Source organism: Trachurus trachurus (genome assembly GCF_905171665.1).
Source record: "Trachurus trachurus genome assembly, chromosome: 6".
Taxonomy (NCBI): domain Eukaryota; kingdom Metazoa; phylum Chordata; class Actinopteri; order Carangiformes; family Carangidae; genus Trachurus; species Trachurus trachurus.
Genome location: NC_139897.1, coordinates 2822550 through 2849713, shown reverse-complemented (window position 1 = coordinate 2849713; position 27164 = coordinate 2822550). Strand labels below are relative to the sequence as shown.

The window sequence follows — 27164 nt, the reverse complement described above, 5'->3', positions numbered from 1 at the left end:
GATGCTTCCTCTGGAAACCATAAATCATGTTGTCTGCATGATGCAGAGCACAGCAGAATGACACAGAGCCCCTCAAATCCTTTTTTTATTGCAGTTAATTAGTACATTATAGGAGTCTGAGATCACATCTGTCTGTTTCATATTAGAACTGATGTAACTAGGACAGTTCTGACACTTAAGGGGCAAGGCTGTTTGGCCTTCTGTGTGACTGAGTGAATTGATGCCTCAAATAAATAGCTTCATATTCTGAGAATAAAAAAAGTGTATTTGTTTATTTATAGGATCCCCATTAGCTGATGTCATGACATTAGCTATTCTTCCTGGGGTCCCCAATGCAATTTCAAAAAGAACATAGTCCATACTCACATTCATCGCTGTAGAGATCACCGTAACACCTCGTCATCATATAGCTTACACAAACAGCAAACAGTCTAATCTAAAATATATGATTAGGTACAAAGAATACATCATACATCACATTACAGTACCACAACAGTTCAACCCACAAATAAATTCCTATAATAAATTATTATACGTTATATATTTCTTACTCATTTAATTTCCAATTTATTTAAATAGTCTTGATATTATTAGGTAATGTGTTGAAGACCTATAGCATGAAAATAATAAATTACCTCAGATAATCAAAAAAGATGCATACGACGTACAACCCACTGAAGTCTGAGTGTTAGGCAGAACTGTATGAAAACAGACATGATTCTGTTATGGATATTGAGGAGAGTGATTACATGCAAAAACACAAAGTTTATACTGTTTATGCTAGGCCTGGGACGATAACAAATTTTGCTAGACGATATATTGTCCCACAAATAATTGACGATAAACGATATTATTGACACATTTTTTGGATAACAAATTAACCACTAATATAATAATAATATTTCATAATAATGCAAGTAGACCCTTTTAAATGCGATAAACTTTTATTTCTCATCAGTATTTTTTAACCATTGTAATTGGAATGACAAGAACTTATATAGCTACTATCCTAAATAAATAAAATAAACCAAAAATAATAAACAGTGCAGTGCAGCTCTTCTGTCCCTGAAGCTCCACTTTTCATTCAAACAAACTAATGTGACTTCCACAGATGTAAGATTTCATCAATGAGACTAGCATTTATCTCCTAAAAAGTATTAAACCAGCCGGCGGTAAACCTCTAAAAACCTGCTGATAAGTTTTCTTAGTCGTTTTCTCCCCCAATGACGGAGGTTGACCGGCCCGTGAGCTGCTGCAGACGGCTGCAGACTGGGGAAGCCCCGCTCCTCCTGCTCGCTGCTACCACATTAGCTCCAAAAACGTCGGAGGAAATCTCCTAACAGGCGATATGTGGATAAACTGACCACAGACTGGGGATCTAAACTGTGACTTTCTGGCATGAAAACATATTAAAACTTAAAAAAAAAAAAAAAAAAAGTGACGTGTTAACAGCGCGGCAGCAAGAATTACGGTAATAGCTTTAGCTGCTTAGCTTTACAGCTAGCGCTGCCGGTTGCTGCCAAATGCATTCTGGGAAACAAAGATCCTGGATGACTGAGAAGAGGGTTCACTCCTTTCATTCTGCTATGAAACAAACGGCCCAGGTGCTGAGACCGATGCACAGAGTGAAGCCTCTTGTCATCCAGCCTGGTTGGAGACGAGAGACGAGGAAAACAAATACGTGCGCATGCACATGGCGATTTATCGAGGCCGGAAAAATGATCGAGTTCATTTTCATTTATCGTGCGATTAATTGATTTATTGATTATCGTCCCAGGCCTAGTTTATGCTGTACACTATATGAGTTCAGTGGTGTGTCATAAGGATTCCAGTCATGTACCATAGATATTTGATTGTTTTCTGAGTGTTTGTGGTTGAAAGAATTGCCCCCATAGGTTAGCGTTGTGGCTATCCCTAGCGCCGTCTAGCCATGGTGTAACTCTGGTTTGCCTGCATCAATTTTAGTCACGTTATTTGCTCCAACCAACACTGGGTGACCATCAGGACAACGATTTAGGGGTCAAAAATGACCGGAATTCTCCTTTAAGATGGACTGGAGCAAAGGTCTGACATGTCAAAAGGTGAAATTATTTTTTGGAAATCATGGGGTGCGTTTCGATTGCCCTCTAGTTCCCTGCGCAGTGAACTACACAGGGTGTTCCGCCATGTTCAGTGTGGTTCCAATTCGTAGGGAGCAGTTTGAAGGGAACTGTGAACTGTGCAGGGAGGGAGTGAACAACGGTTCCTCACTTCGCCCAGTTCACCGGATGTTGACAACCGATATTACCCATCAGCCATTGCGGTCCGTTTACGTGCGTTACGTAAATTGGCAGGGCTAATGGTTACCTGTCTAACTTTAATAACTCAGTGACTCAATAAACGGTCCATGAAAATGTATTTTCTCCAGCGGATATTACAACATGACTGAGCTAACTGGAGTAGTTTCATGTCGTGTCCGACAACGGGAGTGTTTTAACAGCTGACGTCCTGGTGTTAGCATAGCTACCGCCGTTAGCTTAGCTGCCGCCATTAGCTTAGCTACCGCCGTTAGCTTAGCGACTGCCGTTAGCTTTGCTACTGCTGTTAGCTTTCCTGTCAGCTGAGCCACTGATGCTTTCTACACACCCTGATGTCCCGAAACTGAATAAATACCACGCATTGCGACACAAAACTGCTTTGCTTGTGCACACAGAAATAGTAATGTTTCTTCAATCATTTCAGATCTGTCTAAACGGTGATAGTGGCGTGAAACATTGTGAAACTTAAAAACTTTATTTTTAAACTCGACCGGAAACAGCTGTGACGTTGCATGGTGTTCCGATTGGTGTTATATCGGTTAAGTGAAGTTTCCTACGGCAGATTCCCTGTGCAGGGAGTAGGGAGTAGGGGGCTCTGTCCAAGTAAACTGTGGATCGGAACGCAGCCATGGACATTGAATTGATTCCCTAAGTTGCGTTGTGTTGAGCTCTTATAGATCTTGCCATCCAGAGTGAGGAACCCAAACTAATTTTAGTGTTTAGGTTTATTCTGTGGGGATCAAGGATGTCAGACTGCAGCTTGTAGGGAGATTGCTTTTACACTATGGGTTACTTGTATTATTCATCTATTATACTGAACACATAACAGCCAGTCATCTGATTGGTGATCAGGTTTGGAGGCCACACTCTGGCTGTGGGCCAGCAGCTGTGTGAGCATCAGCACACTGAAGCTAATAGATGTGTGCTGGAGCCGTGCAGCGCAGCCTCTTCTCATGTCCCTACATGTACAGTAGCCTACACGGAGAGGTGGAACAACGCTTCCTCCTTCCTTCCTTCCTTCCTTCCTTCTCTCCTCGGCTGTAACGCACACACATCAAAGATGATTAAACACTGGAACACGCTGTCTGTTTCCATGTCAGCTCGTCCTCCACGCTGTTCATCTGAAGCCGCTCTCTGTATCACCCCCGCCGTCCCTCCCACACACACTCACGCACACGCTCGTCGCTCTCTTTAGTAAATGGAGGTTCATGAATATTTAATATGTTTGAAACTAAACACGGCAATCAATTCAACCCTCTCACACTTTACACACACACACACCAGTGTAATCACAGGCCATTCTCTCTCTGTTATCTCCCATTTCTTCCACCTCTTTTCTTTCTCCCCCATCCCTCTCTACCTCCGTCTCTCTGCTCCAGCTGTACGTCTGGCTGAATGTAAATAGCATGTGATAGCTGAAGATGGTGGAAGGAGCTAGTTGGCCCCAGGAGGCTTTTCTTTCTCTTAATGACAGGTTGGCTTTTTGAAAGCATGAATACATTAGAGGTAAGGGGGAGAGAGGGGGAGGCAGGAGAGAGAGAGGGAGAGAGAGGGGGGGGGGGATAAATGGGTAAAGACTGTGTGAAGGACACATGCAGAACATACACATAAATCTAGAGAGCAGCATCTGCAGTAAATACCAGGTCAGAACGACATCAACATGTGACAATAACATTTACACGCACTATCAACGACCAAGGAGAAACGCAGCAGATTCTCCTCTGTACTCTACATAGAGATACACACTTATCACACACACATGAGCTGTGTCCGGGCCCACATTCTTCAGACGGTACGGCCCTTTAAAGGGATAGTTCATCCAAAATTCAAATTTCACTCATTATCTACTCACCCTCATGTCAACTAAGAGCTGTGAGAATTTTCAGAGTCCTCCATTCCTTCTCTGAGTTACGGGGGGGTCCGTGCAGCAGTATTTGTCCATATAATGGTTGTCAATGGATACCAACTTTCTTCGTCCAAAAAGACACACCAAAAAACATCCAAATACCTCCATATTGCTCGTCTGTAATGTCCCTCTTGTATTGAAGCCCCGACATGAGAAATTGTTCCGAAAAAAATTAAATAAGTCTATATTTTAAGCTTGTTTGTAGCGGAAGCTCCCAGTGTCTCAGTTCTAGGGGTGTAAAGGTATTAATTATTTTAATATTATGCGGCGCCGGCGCAACTCCACTTTACGTTGGGAACTCAAAACATTTCACTTCACATTCACATGCAAGTCGGCCGGAAATAGCTCGCCCCTTCCTTGGTTTCTCTTTTTTTCCCCCTCTCCGGAGCTTCCCCACAGTTCTGGCAGCCTGACCGGTCTCTCTGCACTGCGGCGCCGCGGAGCTCCAGGCCCCGGTCTTTCTGCTCCTCTCCCCCAGACACAGCACCATGTGCCCGGTCACCCAGCGCGAGGAGTCTCCCTGTAGCATGAGGCTGTGCTAATGGCTGCTAATGGCGGCGCTGCTCGTACGGTCGCCGCGGTCCCGTTGCTGGGGACGGCGACGACGGCAACTGGCATCGCCTCATTACCGGCAGCTGGTGCACAGCGGCGGCATCGGGACTGGCGCCGCCGCTATTAGTAGGCTGGCGCCGAGCACAGCCTCATGCTACAGGGAGATGCCTCGCGCTGGGTGACCCAGGACAGGGTCCTGTGTCTGGGGGAGAGGAGCAGGAAGAGTCGGGGCCTGCAGCTCCGTGGCGCCGCGGTGCAGAGAGACCCGCTCAGGCTGCTGCAGCGGCGGTGCTGAGTTTATGTTCAACAGGTAATCTTTGGTTTTATTGTGGAAGTTGTGACTGTGAATATGACATTTGTTTTACTCCGCATTCAAAGCCGCGTTCGGTTTCTGCAGGCAGCAGGCTTGTTGTTGAGGGGGGGGGGGGGGGGGGCGTGTCGCGAGGAGGCCCCGAGGGGCGGGCCATACGAGCTCGGAGGGGAGGGGCGGGGGTGTGTGATTTTTCAAATTTTTCTCATCCTCTTTCAAATCGTAGACCATAGCTTTAAGTATGAACCAAATATAAGTTGTATTACTTTACATAAAGCATGTAGCCTACTTTAATTTTAATACCGTCACCGTGAAATACCGCGGTATACTGTACTAACACCGTTACCGTACCGTACTGTAAAATCCCATACCGTTACACCCCTACTCGGTTCACTGCTCTTCCTGTGTCCCGGCGGAACAATTTCTCATGTCGGGGCTTCAATACAAGAGGGACATTACAGACGAGCAGTATGGAGGTATTTGGATGTTTTTTGGTGTGTCTTTTTGGACGAAGAAAGTTGGTATCCATTGACAACCATTATAATATATGGACAAATACTGCTCCCCTGTAACTCAGAGAAGGCACGGAGGACTCTGAAAATTTGAATTTTGGGTGAACTATCCCTTTAATTGCTGCCAGACCATGGAGGCTGAGTGGAGGTGAGACAGAGAGGATCTACAGGGGATTTTTGCTTGGTGTTATACCTGAACATTGTGTTGAAAGTGCTCCTGCTGTTGTCTAGCAACCTTGATAACAGCTCACTTTTCTCCACAAGTATAATCTCCAGCCTCTGTTCGCTGCTATATTATTTCCATTATTGGCACGCAATGAATCTTGGGATAGTTTGGGCCAGGAGAGGAAGGATTGCATATAAAGGATAATTTGAAATAGCAAAGTCTTTGAAATAGCAAAGCCTCTGAAGGATGTTGGCCCCTGAACTTAGACACTATGATAGAAAACAGATTTGAGGCTGGACCAGTTTGAGACCAGCTGACACCAAACTGAAACCAGTTGATACACTGATGGTTTCTGTGGGTGAGATGTCTGACCCCTCACACACCACCGGGAGAAGTTTAGAATGAGAGAGGAGGAGGAGGAGGAGGAGGAGGAGGGACTGAGGTAGGAGCAGCGCTGGGCATCAAGACCCAGATCTGAGTAAGACTGGTAGTTCATCATCATTGTGTTCATTTACTTTTTAATATAAAAACTGAAAGCTTTGCTGGTACTAGTATGGTAATCATCATTTCCCCATCAAATTGTGCTGTCACCCCAAGTCTTTGTTCTGCCATTACGGACTATGAGGTCACAAGCTGTTATGATTCATCTTTTCCTTCTCTCCTCTCCTCTTCTGCCCTCTTTCACTTCACAAATCTCTTTATGCAGCAGCAGAATCTCATCTGAAATATCTCCATATTCAGATGCACAGGCTGATTGTTGGGACACCGGAGCTGCTTTCTAAGCAGGAGCTGCTTTATTCAAGGTTTACTCAGTGGAGGGGGGCTTTAATATTTTGCTGCCCTGGGACATTTCCAGGCACAACATTATACAGTTTTACACTGGTGCTCTATTTTCTGGGAAGGGTTCATTTAAAATACAAGGTTTATACGCCTGGGATGTTTTTAAACATCAAGAGGTTTCTTTTTTATTTTTCACTTTAATCCGAGTTTTTCTGACTTCTTTTTTAATAAAGTTTCTAGGCCTGAAAGCCCGTTTTTTGTTGATGTGTGCTTTCCAGGACAGGAGACTGTATTTCATTTCACAAATGCTGGAGAGGAGAGATGAGTGTTTTATTTTTCATTTTCATCATTTCAGTCTTCTTAATAACACTGTATTAAAATATAACAAAGAAAGACTCAGTTTGATGAGAATTTTCTATTTTGATCTCATTCACTGCTGTGATAAATGCTCACTAGGCTTGTATGTGTTTGAGTGTTTGCTATGTGTGTGTGTGTGTGATCACATTGTTGTAATTGTAACCATGGCAACAAATAGAAGTAGGCCTACTACTTGTTTAAACCTAAATCACAATATTTTTCTAAACCTGATGACACGACTGTTGTTACAATAACCACGGTGCTGCCATGTATACAGACTGTGCCTTTATTATTGTAACCAGGACAACCTAGATCTGATAGCCTGCTGGTGTAGGGGCAGGTTGTATCAGAGGGTTGCTGTGTGGTGTCGCCATGCCAGTGTAGTTGTGGTGTTGTGTACTGATTGTTGGAGGCCTGACATCCAATCAGAGCTGCCCACACTGAGGTTTGTGAAGTATCCAGAGTAACAGTGACGTTTGGTCTGTTTTTAAGCTTTGAGCTTCACAAATTGAATGTATTTGTTTCATCGGGTTGGGAGCAGAAATACCACATGAGTCAGTGTGGACAGATAGCAGCAGCTTCATGTGTTTTAAGTGTTAAATCATTTATTTCTGACATGAGGCGTCTCCTCTAAAACTGAAGGGGTGAAGCTGAATCTGTCTGAATTTGATTGTCACTTGGGATAAGACAAATCATTTTGAACACCATACCTCACACTCTGCATATATCTATATAGGCTATTTTATTCTGCCTTCCACTTGAACAAGCTCTTATATGATTTTATCAGCTTCTCATTTTTCATTCTTTGTCATATCAGTATGAACAATCCTCAGATGTACAGCCATCTGTTCAGAACAACCGAGGACTACATCATCTGACTTCCCCCTCTGCTCCTGTCATAATTACCACGGCCACCAGAGGTCACCTAACTATACAACAACAACAATACAACCTAATGAGCTGCTAGACGACCTGTGGACTCATGATAGTGTCAGTCTTAGCCAAACTGGCTTCTTCTAGTCAGTGGTCGTGTCCTACACAAAATAATTCCATAGAAAATGAGATATCAGGCCTCAAAGACGTGACTGTGGTTTGAATCCATGAGTGAGAGACAGTGTATGAAGCAGGCTCAGTTTGAAGCTGCTCTGAAGTCTGATATGCTAACTTCAGCTTTGTCCATTATATTTTGAGACGTTATGATAATTAGGTCTCAGTCAGGTCCATCTTGTGGAGACCAAGAATATCCGTAGGACCCGCCCCCAAGTTCTTCATTCTTCATAAGCTTGTTTTTGCTTTTATTAATAACTCATTTTAAGTGCTTTGTGTTGTGGCTGTGTTCATTTCAGGCCGAAATCTACGGAAAAAGAAAACTTTGAAGGATTTAATTGATTTAATGAGGCTCCTTTTTCACTGTGACTGTCCTGTGAGTGATTTTATTTTCAGAGATGAAAATCTGCCACGGACGCTGTCATGCGGAGAAAACTCAATGAAAGTTCTTTTAGAAGATGAATTTAAAATGTGTTTGTGTGGGTGTATCTGCTCTATAATTATATCTTTGTGTGTGTGTGTGTGTGTGTATTCATAGCTGTTGAGACTTTGAATTGGATAATTGATCTGTTAGTCAATCAGCCGGCCCTCGGGGGGGCAGAGGCTGCTGTCAGGTAGAGATGAGTTCAGTCAATCAGAGAGCAGCTCCCACTGGTTCTGGACTGACAGTGTTGGCAGGCTAAGAAAAGCATCCCATAATGCACCATTCTGGTGGTTTAGGGCAGTCACATCAAGTATGGATAAATTAAATATAAAAATAAGTACATATGTCACATCAAGTGGACCAAAAAGCCCAAAACCTTAAAGTCATGATGTTCAACTTGGCCACGTGAAAGAGAGTGAAAGATCAAAACACCATCAATTCAAGGGCTTTGAAAGACAAACATGCCAGTTTGGTTTATGAGGTGCAGACAGAACCATAATGTGATGTGATCTGCGTGTTTTGATTTGTTGGCCATGCTGCTGGATTAAAATGGGTCACTACTGCTGGACTCTCAGGGAGCCTCTGTAAAAACCTTCATGGCCAAACAAACCACTCTCAGCAAATAAATTCAGAAAATGAAAACAACACACCAGTGAAGTGAACAGAGCATGATGATGTGTACCACAACAACTGATCCACATTAGTATTTATCTCCTATGATTCTTATAATATGACTTTTCAAGCTTTGTAGTTGTATTTTATTGTAGCAGTCATCTGCCTCTTTTAGAAATATGTACACTTTGTGCCTTTTGGCTGATTAGTATTTGGGAAAATTATATTTTAGGCTCTATAATAATAAAATTGTGTTATATGCTAAGTAAGTGTAACTGGGTTAATGTTTGCCTATTTCTGCCTTTCCTTGTAACTGAATGATTAATACCTGCGTTCGTACTGTATGTCTACTCTGAGGATGGTGGTATGGTTCTAAATGTCACACGGTACAAGGTTTGCGTGTCTACAGCTGAGTCTATGTGTGTGTGCGTTTGAGTGTGTGTGTGTGTGTGGCGCTGTGTTTGTAAATGGCACAGGGATGAGAAACATGAGGAGACAGGGACTGTCAGACAGGGAGAGAGAAAAAACATGTAAAGGTGTTTTGGTGATGAATCAATTCCTGGAGACAGATGGACCAACAGCACCTCTACATGATCCTGCCAGGCATACCTTTGTAACACACACACACACACACACATGCGCACACACAGTCAGAGGCAGGTGGAGGTCTCTGGGGGAGACAGATGTTCAGTGTGATGTGATTTGCGTGTTTTGATTTGCTGCCATCCTTTGCTGGATCCAGACCCTGGTTCTGCTCTGAGGCTCCCATGAGGCCTCAGTACAAACCTTCATGGCCAACAAACCACAGCAACCAATGAATTCAGACCATGTCTACACAGGCACTGACAGAGGAGGGAACCACAGGAAGGTTTAATTAAACACTCCACAACCTGTGATGTGGTGTCGGTGGAGACGTGGGTGTACTTTGAATGCCACACCTGTCGGTCCTGAACTAGCCTGGTTTCACTTCCCATTGTCTCCCATTGTCTTTTATTGGATGCTGAAACATTATACACCTCTACCTATACATTTAAAGCAGAAGTAAACGGAATGTTTGTGTTAATATAAGTCTTAAATAGTTCTATCTTCCGACAGCAATCACTTATACAGAGTGTTTGGTCTGAAACACGGGTCTGTCAGTCACTCTGCTCTGCTGTAAGCTGAGGAGAAAACTTTCCTTGTATCCTACAACCTTTATCCAATGAGGAGAGAGAATGGCATAAAGGGGCGGTCTTCTCTGTGTGTGCAGCCAAGGGATGCGCGTGAATGTGGTGACGTAGGGACGAGGGCGGGGACTGCTAACTCCATCTGCTGACAGGAAGTTAGCCAAAACCACCGGATCGCTTACTTCTGCTTTAATAATAATAATAATAAACTTTATTTATATAGCACTTTTCAAAGCAAATGTTACAAAGTGCTTTCCAAGTAAAAACAATTAAAATGACAACCAAGACAATTAGGTGACATCAAATAAAATCAGAGGAAGAGGAAAAAGCTTTCCGATAGAGGTACGTTTTTAGTAGAGATTTAAAACAAGGTACTGATGAAGCTGACCTACAGTAATGGCCCCCAGCAGATCATTCCAAAGCCTTGGGGCCCGGGCTGAGAATGATGTTTCCCCTTTTGTCATCAGTCGGGCCCCAGGGAGAGCTAAAAAACCTTTATTTGAGGATCCCAGAGTGGGGGCAGAAATGTGCAGAGATAAAAGGTCAGCAGTGTATGCAGGACTAAAAGCGTTGAGTGCTTTAAAAGTAATCAATACAATTTTAAAATCAATCCTAAAACGTAGTGTTAGCCAGTGCAGGGAGGCTGAAACAGGCGTGATGTGCTCGTGTTTCCCGGTTCTATAGTTAAAAGCCCGGCAGCAGAATTCTGCACCGACTGAAGCCGTCCAGGGATTTTTGATTCAGACAGGTATAATGACTGTTGCAATAATCCAGCCGTGATGAAATAAAAACATGTAAAATCATTTCTGTTTCTTTAAAATCGAAATGATCTAATCTTTGAAATATTTCTGAGATGATAAAAGCAAGACTGTACAAGTTTAGTCGTGTGTTTTTCAAAGCTTACATTGCCATCAAACCAGACCCCAAGGTTTATTGATCAGACATAACATTGTGACCACTGACAGGTGACGTGAATAACACTTATTCTAACACTTTATCATGGCAGCTGTTAGTGGGTGTGATATATTAGGCAGCAAGTGAACATTTTATCCTCAAAGTTGATGTGTTAGAAGCAGGAAAAATGGGTCAAGCCTAAGGATTTGAGCGAATTTGACAAAGGCCATATTGTGATGGCTATAGACGACTGGGTCAGAGCATCTCAAAGACTGCAGCTCCTGTGGGGGGTTCCTGATCCCGGTCTGCACTGATCAGTGTCTATCAAAAGTGGTCCAAGGAAGAAATAGGGGTCAACCGGCAGAGGGCTCACTGCTTCATGTGAAGAGTGAAGGCTGGCCCGTGTGGGCCGATCCAAGAGATGAGCTAGATAGAAATGTGTCCGTCTACACACAGTGCATCACAGTTTGTTGCATATTTGGCAGCAAAAGGGAGCAACACAATATTAAGCTGGTGGTCATAATGTTATGCCTGATCGGCGTATATGACTCAACAGGCTCAACATGTAGTCTTGGTTGTACTATTAAGCACTCTTGGTTGTTTGACATGGCGTTGTGTCAGGTACTTATAGTCAATGTGTTACTTGCAGCAGATTCAGATCAGGTCCCAGTGAAGAGAGAGAAAAACTAACATATTCTACAAAAGTGAATATGATCAGTTGGTCAATTTAATTTGACTCATTTAACATAATTAAAACTATCCAGTGTTATTTGTTGCAATTCTTTGTAACCTATCTTTATGAATGAGCTCATTCTTGATGATTGTTTTGACAAAACTAATATAAAATACAAATGTGTTTCAGTCTTAGGAGTTAAAATGTGGAATAAGCTCAGTGATGAGTTGAAGACATGTAGTTCTTTGTTGAGTTTTAAGAAAGCCTTGAAATGTAAAATAATGAAAATACAGTAATGATTACTTTCATCTTATTATTTTGGACTGCTGACATTCTAGGTAATTTAATTTCATAGAGTGTAAAGGAGGATAGGCAAATATAAGCCTTGGGCTTCAGCCTATTCCCTTTTCGGTCACTGTATGATATTTTCTTTTTTTGTGTGTGTGTGTATGGTTGCAATTGTGTATAATATGTATTGGCTAAACTGTTCACACAGAATGGTTGATTTTGATGTTGGTGTTGTATGACCGAAATAAACTAATTTCAATTTAAAAAAAATAAAAAACAAGGCTAATGTAATTTAATGAATGTGTTTTTCGCTATTTTCTGGTATTGGATGAATGAAGGAATGAAAATAATAATTAACATAATGTTTTTCTCTGTCCTCCTCTTTAGACACATTGAGAACTGGACTGGTCTGCAGACCTTGAGGGATGTGGATATGGAGCTCTACACCGGCTTAGAGAGGCTGTAAGTAGAAACACGTGTGTGTGTGTGTGTGTGTGTGTGTGTGTGTGTGTGTGTGTGTGTGTGTCCTGTTACGTCACAGTATCTCACCACCACTGAGAACATCTCCTTCCATTTTTCTCAGCATCAGACCAACACTTGTGGCACAGCACTATGAAAGAGATGCAAATGCTGAAAAAAGACATAACTTTAAACTGCCAATGGCTCGCTCTACTGTGCGATTGCTGTTGCACAAGGTTGAATACTATTATCAACCATTGGGGTTGGGCTCAGCCTTAAAGGCCAGCTCTCCTTGAGGAAAGATCAGTGAGTTGAGGGATCAGACATTCCCCTTCACATCACGATCACAATTTTCATTTTGATGGAAAGTCGATTTCAGTATCTGGCTTTATCCAACATCAACTCCCTAAGCAAATTGTCAGCTCTGACTGCAGGTCATGCGAACATTGTCTTCATATGAGCAAGTTTTGAATTAATCTCCATAACATTCCTGTAGCAAAGCCTTATGATCTATCTGACTGGCTCCCCACAAGATCACTGAGGGGGGCACAAGTGTACTGACCATGTTATGAAGTAGGCTACAGTCTATCTGCACTACTATCAGGCTCTGAAGAACATTGGCAGTGAAGAAATGTTGTTTTTACACGACAAGATGTTGTATCATTATGATGTTGAATGGTTTAATGTGATTAGTCAGGACAGTTTTGAACTGAATACCACATCTTGACGTTTGTGTGCTCTGCTCATCACCATCAGGCCCATTCAGCTCCACAGCCACAACACCAGTGCCCTCATTTAGAACCACTGTGTTCTCTCAAAATAGGGCTTTGAATGTGTGTATGCCACTTCCTGTGGAAAAATAGAGGTTTATAAAAAACAAACTGGATGGAGAGACACAGATGGTGAAGTACTGAACTGAAGCCAGATTTTATAATGAGCCTCCTCTTGGGTTATTTTTACCTCCACAACGTGATGAGCATTCAGGCCAGTCATACTATCTTCTGTGTTTCTACAGATACACATCTGAACTCTCTACACCTGTCAGTCATTATTAAACTCATGAAACCACTCTGTTTGTAAGATGGGCTGAGATGCTGTGATGCTGCTCAGTGTGCTCACTCTCCGGCTCCTGGTTGAGCCACATCCATCCATCCATCCGTCCATCCGTCCATCCATCCATCCGTCCATCCGTCCATCCATCCATCCATCCATCCATCCATCCATCCATCCATCCATCCATCCATCCATCCATCCATCCATCTCCATCCATCCATCCATCCATCCATCCATCCATCCATCCATCCATCCAGCCATCCATCCAATTCCATCCATCCATCCATTCATCCATCCATCCATCCAGCCATCCATCCATCCATCCATCCATCCATCCATCCATCTCCATCCATCCATCCATCCATCCATCCATCCATCCATCCATCCATCCATCCATCCATCCATCCATCCATCCATCCAGCCATGATAGGTCACCAGTCTATCACAGGGCTGACAAAAAATGATTTTTTTTCTCCAAAATGTTCTTAGACTAAGGGCAAATAGAGTCTTTTTATGATCACATTTATATCAGATGCCAGGAGAGGATGCTGTGGCTCTCTCTTCTGATTGGCTGACTGTTTTCTGAGTGATCCAGTTAAGATATAACAGTTTCTAAGGCTGAGTTTCAGAGAGAATACATGGCTTGTGTGTATTTCTCTGTAGACTGAGGCTTTGGTCCTTTCACAGTATTAATACAGAACATGGATCTACTTCATAATCAAAGAGGACATTGACATCTACCTTGATCTTTTAAGAATATACAGTAGTTTCATCAGCTGTGTGTGTGTATCTATAAGTTACAGAGCCTCAGTGTCTCTGTGCCTCTGCTGTTTGGGCCACACTCGCTTAAAACATCCTCCACTCACTCACTGTTTAATCTCAGAAATGATCCTGTTTTCTGCAGCACGTTGAAACGCTCCCTCCATCCACGGCAACAATGTGTAGATTCATGAGGGATTTGACCATTGTGGGAGTGTTTTGGACAGAGCATGAGGCCGACCAAAGGGCACACTCGAGAGCTGATTGCGATTCATAGAGAGAACTTTGCTCGGAGGCATGCATGCACACAGTTTTATAAATCTGATCATTTTTTTGGGTTTGGATCCTGTGCTCAGTTTCACAAACAAGGCCTGTGCTCTCATTAATATGCTGTTAACAACAGACTGTTGGCAGGTGTCACACTGAATCCTACTCAGACTGGGTCTCCATTCATCAGCATCTCCAGCATTCATCCACAATCAATAACTGGTATTTGCAGCATTGAAAATAGATGTGATTTATTTTACGACTGTCTTCATCCCTGTACTTCCTCCCCCTTATTTGTGTTTGTCTTTTCTGTTATTGTTCCTGGAGCTAAAAGTTATTCATCCATTCTTTTCTTCTCTCTCCTCTCCTGTGTATGTGTGTTACAGGACTGTCACCAAGAGCAGCCTGACCATCATCCATGCCCGTGTCTTCTCCAAGAACCCCCACCTGCATTACATGTGAGTACACACACACACACACACACACACACACACACACACACACACACACACACACACACACACACACACACACACACACACACACACACACACACACACACACACACACACACACACACACACACACAAACATCAACCCCTATATACCTGCGTTACATAAATACACATGGTTACTTGTCCCTGTTCTGAGGCATGAATGATGATGTGTGGTTTCAGGGAAGGGTATTTTTGAATTGAATTGAATTTTTATTTTTGCACAAAGTTAAAAGAATACAACATAAAACATGGTAGGTAACAATAGGACAGTGCAGGGAGAGGCAAAAAGCCACAAGGGGCTTATTTTTAAGCCTCCACCTTATATTACAGTTTAATGTGAAAAAACACAAAATAACACGAAAAAATTAATTTTAAAAAATAGAATAATAATGACCGACAACAATGATAAATATTAAAAAAAAAACAGAAAATATAAGTGTGTGTACATGTGTCCATTAGACAATACATTACACAACAGCAGTTAAATGATCTTTTAAACATTTTTTAACACATTTCACAGAAGAACACTTCCTTGCTAAATGGGAGAAACTGTTCCATAACTTAGTACCTCTAAATCTAATTGTAAATTGACTTCTGGTAGTGAGGAGTTTAGGGAGATGAAGATTTGCAGATTGGCGTGTTGAGTAAGAATGAACCTTTGAATTTTCATTGAAATAAGTCTTGAATTGTTCTGGAATATTTCCTTCATTTGAGAATATCTTATAAAGAAAAACACATATTTGAAAAATATTAATGTCATAAATGCTTACGTAGAATCTGAAGTCTCTGAAATAAAGGAGCAGATGAAATGTGCGTGAAGAGTATAAGTCTTCTCACGTAAATACTATGACATCAAAATATAAAACCTGGAAATGATCTCATGTCTGGTTGTGTCATATTTGAGGATGAACCTGTTACATATTCATTTTAATAAAGAGAGGACCAGTTTATCTAGCTCCTGCAGAGATTGTTGCATTATGGGTTGTTTCACATTGCACATGCCTAGAGCAAGTCTATAGAGCCAGGAATTGGCCCACCAAGGCCCCCCACCTGGCTTGCTCCCTGTCTTTCATTTCCTGTCCCTACAGGTAGTGAGTGCAGTGCACAGCAGGGCGACTCCACTTAATTTCTTCATGTAATGTAGAAAGGAAGTGCCCATGTAATTTTCTGCTGGTTAGCTCCTCTTCCAGCTCTGGCTCCAGGAGGGTGCCCTAGTTTTCCTAATCCAGGTGAGATGACACTAGTCACTACATGTAAAGGAAGTGATGTGCCTCAGGCGACTGGTCAGGATGCCTCCAGGTCCTCTTGGCATGTCTAACTGGAAGGAGGCCTTGGGGGTAGGACCAGAACACACTGGAGGGATGATGTATCTAATCTGCTGTCAGTTTTACAAAGACAATTTAACTGTATGGCTTAAATGTGACAAATAACTCTTGAGACTAAACTAGGGATGTCACGATTATAGATTTTCTTGGTATGATTATTGTCAGAGAAATAATCATCATTGTCACGATTAGTACGATTATTATATTCAATACTTTTACAACACTATGAATGTGTAAAATCAAATATACTGTAGTCAAAATATAACTGCATTACCAATTATATAAACTAATTATTTAAAGTATCTATTAATATAGGATCAATTAATAATCCTTCAGAGGAAATGTTTGAAGTATTCAAATGTTTGAAGTTTTTTTTAATCTATTTTTATTACAAATGAGGCACTAACATTTAAAGCAGAAGTGAGTGATATATTTGTGTTAATATAAGTCTTAAATAGTTATATCTTCCGACAGCAATCACTTACATAGAGTGTTTGGACTGAAACACGGGTCTCTCAGTCCCTCTGCTCTGCTCTGAGCCGAAGAGAAAACATTTATCGTATCCTACAGTTTTTATCCAATGAGGAGAGAGAACGGCATGCAGGGCTGTGTGTGCAGCCAAGGAACGCCGTGAATGTGGTGACGTAGCGACGAGGACTGTTATGGTGCGTTCTAGGAAACTCGTATTTTTCCGACCGTGAAGTGGTACCAGTTCGATCTGGTACGAGTTCACCGGTCGGAAATTACGAGTGGCCGTTATAGTGACTTTCACCGGTAAAACAGGTCGGAAAAACACGAGTGGGTTGCCTGGAACGCTACAAAGTCGTAAGTTGTGACTTGAAGCTGTAATTTACGATTTCAAAAGCCTGCCTGGAACGCAGCATTAGCGAAAACGACCGGATCACTCACTTCTGCTTTAAATTCCTACCAGTTCAGTGTTATGTTAGGTAAATTGACATTAACATACTTTAACCCAGTTACTGTGTATTTACCTTTACTCTGGGGTACAAAGCAAGGTGGTTATCTCGCAGGTGATGATGGATATCATTCATAATGTTGCGTAACTTTGTTTACATTCCATGCGAGTTGCGCTGATCTGCCCACATTACATGGTTCCCACATAATCTTTTTTGGAAAGTGACGGTATTTAGGAACCTTTAGGATTACAATAATTGTGGCATTTAATACCATGAATAATTGTGAAAACAAGTAATCGTGACATTCCCTAGACTAAACTTTAGATAGATGTCTAAATTCAGGGGAAGATAACACAGGTAACAACAGGCAACTAATGTCTCTTGTGATTGTTTGACTGACAGCAGTCAAAAGAAAAAATACGTTTTACTTTGTGATAGTGGTTTCGTTATGCTAACAGTTGGCTAGCTGCTAATGATGTAACGATATCGCCTACAGGCAAGCTACCTGCAAGTCATACATTTACAACTCAGCCTTCAGAATAAGTTAAGTTCTCCTAGCCACCATGTCTGTGGACAGTCTGAATATACAGTAACAGCACAGTAGGAGAGGTGGGGAGCAGCAGACAGGTGATCATATGGGGGGAGTTTTAGACTTCATGGTAGCCTCAGGGTAAGGTGTCTGATATTTTGTCTTACTTTATATTAGTCAGTCTTTATTTTTGTAAAGCTGTCCTGCATTCGATTGATCTCTGAGACATATTAAAACAGGTCTAACTCTACAAATATCCTTATGGTCTCTGGAGCTGGGAAACGTTGCTAGGGAAACAGGCTGTCACAGATAAGCATTAGAAAATGGATAGATGGATGAAGTCTTAAAGGGATAGTTCACCCAAAATTAAAATTTCACTCATTATCTACTCACCCTCATGTTGACTAAGGGCTGGGAGAATTTTCAGAGTCCTCCGTTCCTTCTCTGAGTTACGGGGGGGTCCGCGCAGCAGTATTTGTCCATATAATGGTTGTCAATGGATACCAACTTTCTCCGTCCAAAAAGACACACCAAAAAACATCCAGATACCTCCATACTGCTCGTCTGTAATGTCCGTCTTGTATTGAAGCCCCGACATGAGAAATTGTTCCTCTGGTCAGTGCAAATCACGAGAGATTTGCACTGACACAGGAAGAGCAGTGAACTGAGACACTGGGAGCTTCCGCAACAAACAAGCTTAAAATATAGACTTATTTAACTTTTTTCTGAACAATTTCTCATGTCGGCGCTTCAATACAAGAGGGACATTACATACGAGCAGTATGGAGGTATTTGGATGTTTTTTGGTGTGTCTTTTTGGACAAAGAAAGTTGGTATCCATTCACAACTATTATGGACAAATACTGCTGCACGGACCCCCCCCCCGTAACTTCCCCGAAGGAACGGAGGACTCTGAAAATTTGAATTTTGGGTGAACTATCCTTTTAATGTTGCTAAGCAAAGAGTTATGTGGAGGTGAGCAGCTGTTGATTAACCAAACCAACAGGAAGCAGAATGACTGGATGTTTCCTGATGTTCCCTGCACAAGGAGGTCAAAGGTCAAGTTCTGTGGTACAAACGCACAGTGATAGAGTGTCTTGCTCAAGGACACTACGCCATGCAGATACCTGCTGGCACTAGGCTCTAAACCCAGGTCATCATGTGAGGGATGAACGTGCTGATGAGTCTCTACCCTTACATGTATGATTAGAATCACATTCTCTTTGTGCTCCCGTGCTGCACAGATTTATGTCCCACTGCACTTACCTACAGTAGGCTACACTGCAGGCACAGGTAACATCTGTCATGGCTGCCATTGTCTGTAAGTAAGTCAGCCCAGTTCAAGGTGAGGAGGCCCATAAGGCAGGACTCAATCTCTTGTTTCAGTAGTGTGGAAGTGCTGTAATGGAGCGCTGCAGTCGACAGCACTGAACTCTAATAACGTGCGTGTGACTCTGATGTTGGACATGGTGTCAGTTTCATCCACTGTCATAAAGCCCCAGTGTGTAACTTATTTGGCTTTTTATTAGAAAAATCAAATCTTTCATAAAAATACGTATTTCACTGAAGTGGAATCACACCCGCATACAAATGAAAGCTTTCTGGTACCTTAGAATGAGTTGTTACAAGTCTTAAATACATAAGTGGGCGACGCACTGAACCGAGGCGGCCATGTTGCATCGCCATTTTTTACGTTGAGTGTCAGCGTGACCGTAGGTAACCATAGAAACTCAGCGGAGCTGTCGGCTCGGCCTGTTAAAACTGTCACCACTGTGTAGTGTGAGGAAGGACGGAGGCACTGGTGTTGCATTCAGGTGCAGTCAGGCAGACGGCCGTCGGCAAACCAACCGGATGTCATTATACTTGAGAGACGGTAAAACATAGGTCAGGTAAACAATACCACATCACCATGACAACATATTGTCACGCCTGTATTGTTTTGCCTCGTGCTGGCGGACCACTTGTTTACATAGACGCTTGTTTATCCTGTTACATGCAGCGTCTGTTGTCTGTCTGACGTCTGCCCCATTTCACGTGAATGCAACATCAAGAATACGTTCAGATATGCAACCTCACCGCTAGATGGGGGGGATTCCTACATGTTATACCTTTAATGGTGCAATGATCCAGTCTTTTTATGCCTCAGTGTTGGTGACAGTCAAAACTGAAGGCAAACTGTTTTCAAGTTGTCTGTCGATCTGTTTGTTGTCCCATTCTTGTTGAGATGACTTCTCAGTAATTCCTTGAAAAGGATAGTTCAACATTTTGGCAAATTTGCCTATTGCCATAATCCCCATAGGTTCATTACCTTTACAGTAATTATCGGTACATGTTGTTTTGAGATCCGCAGGGCAGAGAAGCTAACGGTACATTGTCCCCTGTCCCTCATCAAACTCATCAAATACAAATAACACTCTTAGTGGACAAGTTGTGACCTGCAGGCAAATGCGTAGCTGGAACTACATTCCAGACAGCTGCCAGGCTGCTGGGCACAGTGATTTCAAAAGCACAAGTAAGTATTTGCTTCGTGTATGGTAATGTTACATAATTATATTATTCATAGCGTGGTGAATGTGCAGGTCACAACTTCTCCACCAGAGTGTTTTGTAGTTGTTGGGTTGTGTATTTGACGAGTTTTGAGGGACAGGGGACAACAGGCTAAAGGTCACAGTGATGTCACAAAACATGATTTCGACCTTGCGAACATCTTGAGACCTCGTCAAGGAAATCTCTTCAGCTGTGGTACAGACATTCACATGGACTTCAGGATGAACTGATCAGATTTTGACGGCCAAAGGTCAATGTCTGTGTGACCTCATAAGACATCTTTTAGTTGTTAGTCAAAACTTCACAGCAATTTCAACGAAATTTTACACAAACTGTTTACATTTATGACAAGAGTAAAATGAAATTAGACTAAGTGGTGGGGGCAGAGAACAACCATGATGTCATTCTAGTTCATCTTTTAAGTTTGTTAATTGTAGAACAAGCTCACTTCAGAGTACTTAGTTATTTTTCTTCCAGCAGCTGTTCATGGCTCAACAGTCTTGTCTACTGCAGGTTAATGGTTCAGACTGGTTTGATCCAGTTCCACCCAGTTGTCTTAAAGTTGCTGCGACTCCCTCAGTGCAAAGAATAAAGTAACCAGTAACCACTTCAGTGGTTTCACTTGTCAGAGTTTGGAGTAGTAACCCTGTCTTAGAATAGCAGGCTGAGGGTCTTATCTGGGGCATAAGAGGGAATTAGCATGATTGGACACTTGGCAGGTCACAAGAGTTGGCAGGAAATCAAACTGGACCCTGAACAAAAGTACAGACTAGAATCACTGAAGACTTCTTACACTTAATACGTACTGAAGAAGAAGTCCAGTGAGTGTAGAAAAATGACCAGGCTCCAAAATGTCAGCTGCTTGTTGGATCTGTTTTTATTTATTCATTTCTTTTTTGGAGGTCATTTGGTTTGTGCTGGAGATGTATTAGAGATTTTGGACAATCAGGACAAAACCCTTTTTAGTTTTTTACCAGGCATTCCTAGGCATTTCAGGAGCAAAATTGCTAATCCACGCCATAACTGAGCATTTTCACTACAGGTGGAAATTAGCAAATGTTGCTACAACCTGGCTCAAGGCATCTTTTCTTCTGTTACAAGATTAAAGCAGAAGTAAGGGGAATGTTTGTGTTAACCCTTACATACTGTTTAAATTTGATACCTTCACAGTATGGTTCGGGTCAATTTTGACCCGGACCAAGAATTCCCTCATAGTAAGTGTCTATATTGAATTTTAAACTACAGATCTATTTAGAATGTTTAAATAGCCTATGACACATAAATTAATGTATGATTAAGTGTTAAAAAAAAATTCTGAGAGCAGGGAGAGTGCATTTTTTAAGTTTTACAACACTCGTTTTTGGATAAAAACTTCTACTATTACACAGTATTACATCCTGTTCTACATAAGACATAAACACATAAAAGCCACAATGATTTAAATATATTTCATTGAATTTTAAAATGGCATGAACATTGTGGAACTGTTGGAATTCATAATATGACCGTGTTTAACCATTGCAACCATTAGGTGCTATATGTTATAAGCTAAATGCTATATCATAAGAAATCATAATTATCAATATTAATTCAACATTTACCACTTAGAACACAAAAACATTAAATAATAAAATGCTTATTATAAAGAAATGCACTCTCCCTGCTTTATATATAATATGGTTTTCTTTGGCATTGTCTTCCTGCTCTGACACATCCTCCACCAAATCACTATCAACCTCCTCCTTTTGGGAGATCAGATAAAGGGCCTGTAGTACCAAGTCTTGCTGCCACGATGTCAGTCACTGAAATGGCAGCTCAGGAACCTCTATGTCATGACCCACCACCACCCTCCCAACGCAAATTGATTCAAATTTGTTACTTTATAGATTATTTTATTACGTTGCAGGTGCAGGTGCTTGCAGGTGCAGATCTCATTGTCTGTGTCAAGGCACCCCTTGACCTCAGATGACCTCTGTTCCATTTGTGCACCATACTGTATGATCACTACTATGCTGTTTTACTATTTCACTGTTTCGAGGTTTCCCCATGCCCCCTCAAAGACCAGCAGGTGTCTGTCTCTGTGGGAACCTGGGCAAATGTGGTGGGAATACAGGCAGTTCTCGTGACAGTGTCGAAGCCCCCCTTGAACTCTGTTTCTGTCACCACTGTCCCATAAATTATACACACAAACATGGCCTGTACAGTTCCACAGTTTCAAGATTCCCTAAAACCACAATTTTCCTTGATTTGACCCACACTGGTGGATCTAAAATCCATCTAAACAGATACGGGTCAAATTTGACCCGAAACAGCCTCAGTGTTTAAAAATTTGTAGCACCTGTTCAAAAGTATACAATTTAAAAATATTTTCATTTTTGTGTATTTTGGGTCACTTTAGGAAAAGTCATAAAATTTCAGCCTAAAAGAATGATGTTTAGGGTATTTTATCTGCTGTCAAATGTCAAAACGGGTCAAATTTGACCCGAACAGTATGTAAGGGTTAATATAAGTCTTAAATAGTTCTATCTTCCGACAGCAATCACTTATATAGAGTGTTTGGTCTGAAACACGGGTCTGTCAGTCACTCTGCTCTGCTGTAAGCCGAGGAGAAAACTTTCCTTGTATCCTACAGCCTTTATCCAATGAGGAGAGAGAACGGCATAAAGGGGCGGTCCTCTCTGTGTGTGCAGCCAAGGGATGCGCGTGAATGTGGTGACATAGGGACGAGGGCGGGGACTGCTAACTCCATCTGCTGACAGGAAGTTAGCCAAAACCACCGGATCACTTACTTCTGCTTTAATGTTTTTGTGCATTGTCCCTGTTTGGACTTGAAAATGCAGTTCCAATACCAGAGTCTGGAAAAACTGGATTCAATTTTTCAAATTGGAGTCAATTTTCATGTGTCACTAAACTAGCAACCAATCCCGTTGATTTTTCCCCCCATCTCATTACATAATATATGCACAGGGTATAGCCTAAAGCGGGAGTAACGTACTGTATGTTAAACAGCGATGACGGCGACATTGCTCTGTGTTGGGGTGAGGAGCGGTTAAGGACGGTGATACCAGCCTGTTACCGAGCAACTCAGAGACTCTGGACATGGCCCCTGGATGCCAGCACCTAAAGAACTCTATAATTCACAGCAGCAGCGGCTTTCAGGAGCTTATGTCGTTGTTTGCTGTAGTAGTTCTGACACTTCACATCTACATATACAGCTAGATGCACTGTGTATGGGTGGTCACGGTGGCTGAGCAGCAGCGTTGCCGCCTTGTAAGCTGTCGACTCGTGTTTGAAGCCCAGTGTAATCTTTTTTTTTTTTCTTTTTCTTTGATATAAACTATATTCACATTTCGGTTTACATTCAAATTTACATTTCAATACAAAGACTCCCCAGAGGAAACTAAAGTTTGCACTTGAAACCTGACGTGAGCTTCGTGTTTTGACATCACCTTTCTGTCTCCCTTGCCCCTGCTGACACGCACCGCCGTTACCTAGCAACCCAGACCAGGCAGCGGCGGAGACCGGGCGCAAGTCATGCATATTCTGGATTTCTCAATGAGGGAGAAATAATAGATGTGTTTTTAGCATCTTTGAGAGTTATTTTAAACAACTTTTTTGTGGGTAAGCAATTTTAATCAAAAAATAGTCATAGCAGAGCGTTTTTACACGTTTTAAAATGCCTCTTTAGGGGGTCTTTAAAGTCCCTCATTAACACTAGAACGGCGAGCCTTCTCATCCCCCCTACAGTAGGTTATAAACACCACAGCGTTATCAAAAAAAAAAAGAAGAAAAAAACACCTGAGTCTTAAACAGATGCTGGTCTGCTGTAATAGGCTACTGGGCCGAGTCTGGCTACAGGTTTGAGCAAATAAAAGTTGAGTCTCAATTAGAAACCGGATCTATTTCTATTTTCTGCAAGTTCTTATGAATGTAGAAAACCTCTCAAAGCCCATGATCGCCCGTCTGAACATTTTCAAAGCTGCTTCATTCCTGCTAGAGTTCTCAAAGACCTGACCATCTGCAGGTGTTGAAGCCTGGACCCGATGCGGTCCGACTCACGAGCATTAATTCTCGGCCGGACCACGGGAAAAAAAAAGAAGAAGCTCATGGTCCGACCCGATTTATTAAATGTTTTTCGATCCAAACTCAGTGTGTCTGGTCATGTTGTTGGGCCTGGCCTGCTGACTGACCCAAGGAAAGAGCCGAAGCATATTACAGTCTGTGGCCGGAGCACACATTTATTTAGAAGAAGTTGAATCAGTGTTGATTAAAGTTGTAAATGAATGCTGCTCTGGATCCGACTCCTATTCGTACTCAAAGTAACAACAGAGCCATTTGATTATATTATAGATTTTCCATCTTTGCTGAGCATAAGATTTGTTCAGAATTAATAAAAAGCCTGTCTCAGTTTGGCTTGTATAGAGACAGCCAGCCCCCCATCCGTGTACTGTGGCCCTGAGAGCTCAACACCCTACAACTTCAAAAAGATACCAAGACACAAAACACAAACAAATTCAGACACATTTTCATCCATCAGCCGCAAATGTGCTGGTGTCAAATTTGTGCTGACTGTGAGGTTAGTTAGCGCAGTGCAAAACCCCAAAGGAACTACACACATTTGCTTTTTTGTGGCAAGTCATATTTTCATCACAATATTATTGCAAATCACAGATTTTCCTCATGCAGGCCTAAAAAAAAAGCAGCAAACGCAGCTTATTATTGAACACTTTGTAACTTTTGAGGTTTAAAGCATGAGCAAAATGGATTATATGTATTTGATTAGATTAGTTATAATATGTCCATACAAGTTTATCCCAGGTTAATCACTTTTTATTGTCCTCTGGAAACACAGGTTGTTTGACAGAGCCAGAAGGACACTGTTTGTCTGTCCAATTCTTTTCAACACAACATCTTTAAGGTTGATAAAAAATTATTCAAATTTGGGACCGATGTCCAGTTTGATTTAAGGATGAATTTATTAGATTATTGTGGTTGAAGGTCAAAGGTCAAGTTCATGGTGACCTTTCAAAACACTTTTAGTCAAAAATCAAGACCCCACTCAAAATTCCACACAAATAGTTCATATTATCTCTGACTCTGGATAATCAGGGCCGTGACCTGCACCCTCCTGAGTGGAGGAGGCAGAAAACCTTGAGGAGGTGATCCTAGTGTGTTGAACACATGTTAAATATGAATCAACTCTTCACTCAGCTGTAATGATCTTTCATGTTTTGCTGTCATACATGCAGCCTGGAGACAGTCATTAACATCCTGTAACATCTATAAACCACCAACACACTGCATTATGCTACACATGTATCCCTCTACTGAGTCTCCAGACAGAATTATACATTGACTGCGTTTACATGCACTTCAGTACCCCGATTTTAATCGGGTTTTTTAAGTACCTCGTTTTTGTGTTCGTGCATGTAAACACCGTTTCCCGATTCCAGAAATCGGGATAAGCTCATATCCCGATTTTGAGAAACCCGATTATGCTGCCTGGAGAACTCCGAAAGAAACCAGGATACTGGAGCATGTAAACACAGTAGCCCGATATCTGAAAGCTGCTCAGCCAGCTGACGTAACCGTTACTTACCATAGATACGTTACGTAACAAAATGGCGGCGACAACAAGAGCGCTGGAGCAACAATTTTTTCATGCGAGAAAGTAACAGTTTAGATCCCCAATGTGCGGTCGGTTTATCCAAACGACGGCTGTTTACAAGTTTGCTACGACATTTTTGGGAGGAGTGAAGCTCCACCTGTGTGAGCTGTGACCGGGACATCACAGAGACTGCAGCCCCGTCTCCTGACGTGCTCGGCCGGCCAGAACACTCCGTCACCCCGGGGGAGAAAACGATCTTTAATTAACTTACCCGTGGGTTTTTAGAGGTTAACAGCCGGCTGGTTATATTATTTTTAGGAGATAAATTCTGGTTTCATTGATGAAATCTAACAATTGTGGCAGTTGCACTAGTTTGTTTGAATGAAAAGTGAAGCTTCATGTGTGTATTGGAGGAGCAGTGCTGCCTGGAGGCTCTGTCGCCTAACGTGTGTACAGAAATCACCACTTTTACATCAATAAATGCATGTTTTACAATGAACCGATCAGTCTGCATTAAATTTTCTTTTCTTTTATTAAGTTATATAACATGGCAGCATTTTAAATTTGTAAATTTTCTGACCTACATATTTCCTGGTAGTTGCGCTTCCTGTTGTAAACAACACGCATACGCAGTAATCAGAAACCGGGATACTGTATTTATCATGTATACAGGGATACTGAATAACCGGGTTTCTCTAAGTTCATGTAAACACCATACCCCGAATTTGATAAAAAAAAATGGGGTACTTAAAAAACCCGATTAAAACAGAATCATACAATTCCTTCATAACAGCAAATAGATGGTGGAGCGAATACTCAACTGTGAGGAGTCACACCTACAGTACATGCAGGTGTTGTTGGTAAAATATTTGGACAAGACACCAGACCGCTCCAGTGAGTGTGTGTTGTAAGTCATGATGCATGTTAAATATTGCAGCTAATGAGCACACGGCTGATGAAAGAAAACCAACAGCCTCCATTTGCTCTTCTCCATCTTTTATCTCCTGGCACAGCGGCCGTCTCCAAGGAGGAGGCAGCGGCCAATCAGGGCCTCAGCTCTGCACGGGGGCGGCTGTCTCAGTACTGCTGACACTTCCTGAACAGCAGGAAGTGGGCAGCTGGTGTTTGCTTCACTCGCTCGCTCTCTCTGTGGGTATGTGTTTTTCTGTGTGTGTGTGTGTGTGTGTGTGTGTGTGTGTGTGTGTTGCTCCCACACTCC

The 27164-nt window shown here is 42.1% G+C and overlaps 1 protein-coding gene across 1 annotated transcript in view; it reads left to right on the top strand.

Moving 5' to 3' along the window:
• Window positions 1–27164, top strand: part of LOC310987191 (NT-3 growth factor receptor-like) — a gene marked incomplete at its 5' end in the record, with an annotated part of 185121 nt that overhangs the window by 46054 nt on the left and 111903 nt on the right. The window contains 2 exons of the mRNA XM_083973384.1: window positions 12372–12446; window positions 14909–14980. Coding sequence (XP_083829510.1) covers window positions 12372–12446; window positions 14909–14980 — 147 coding nt within the window. The remainder of the gene's footprint in view (window positions 1–12371; window positions 12447–14908; window positions 14981–27164) is intronic.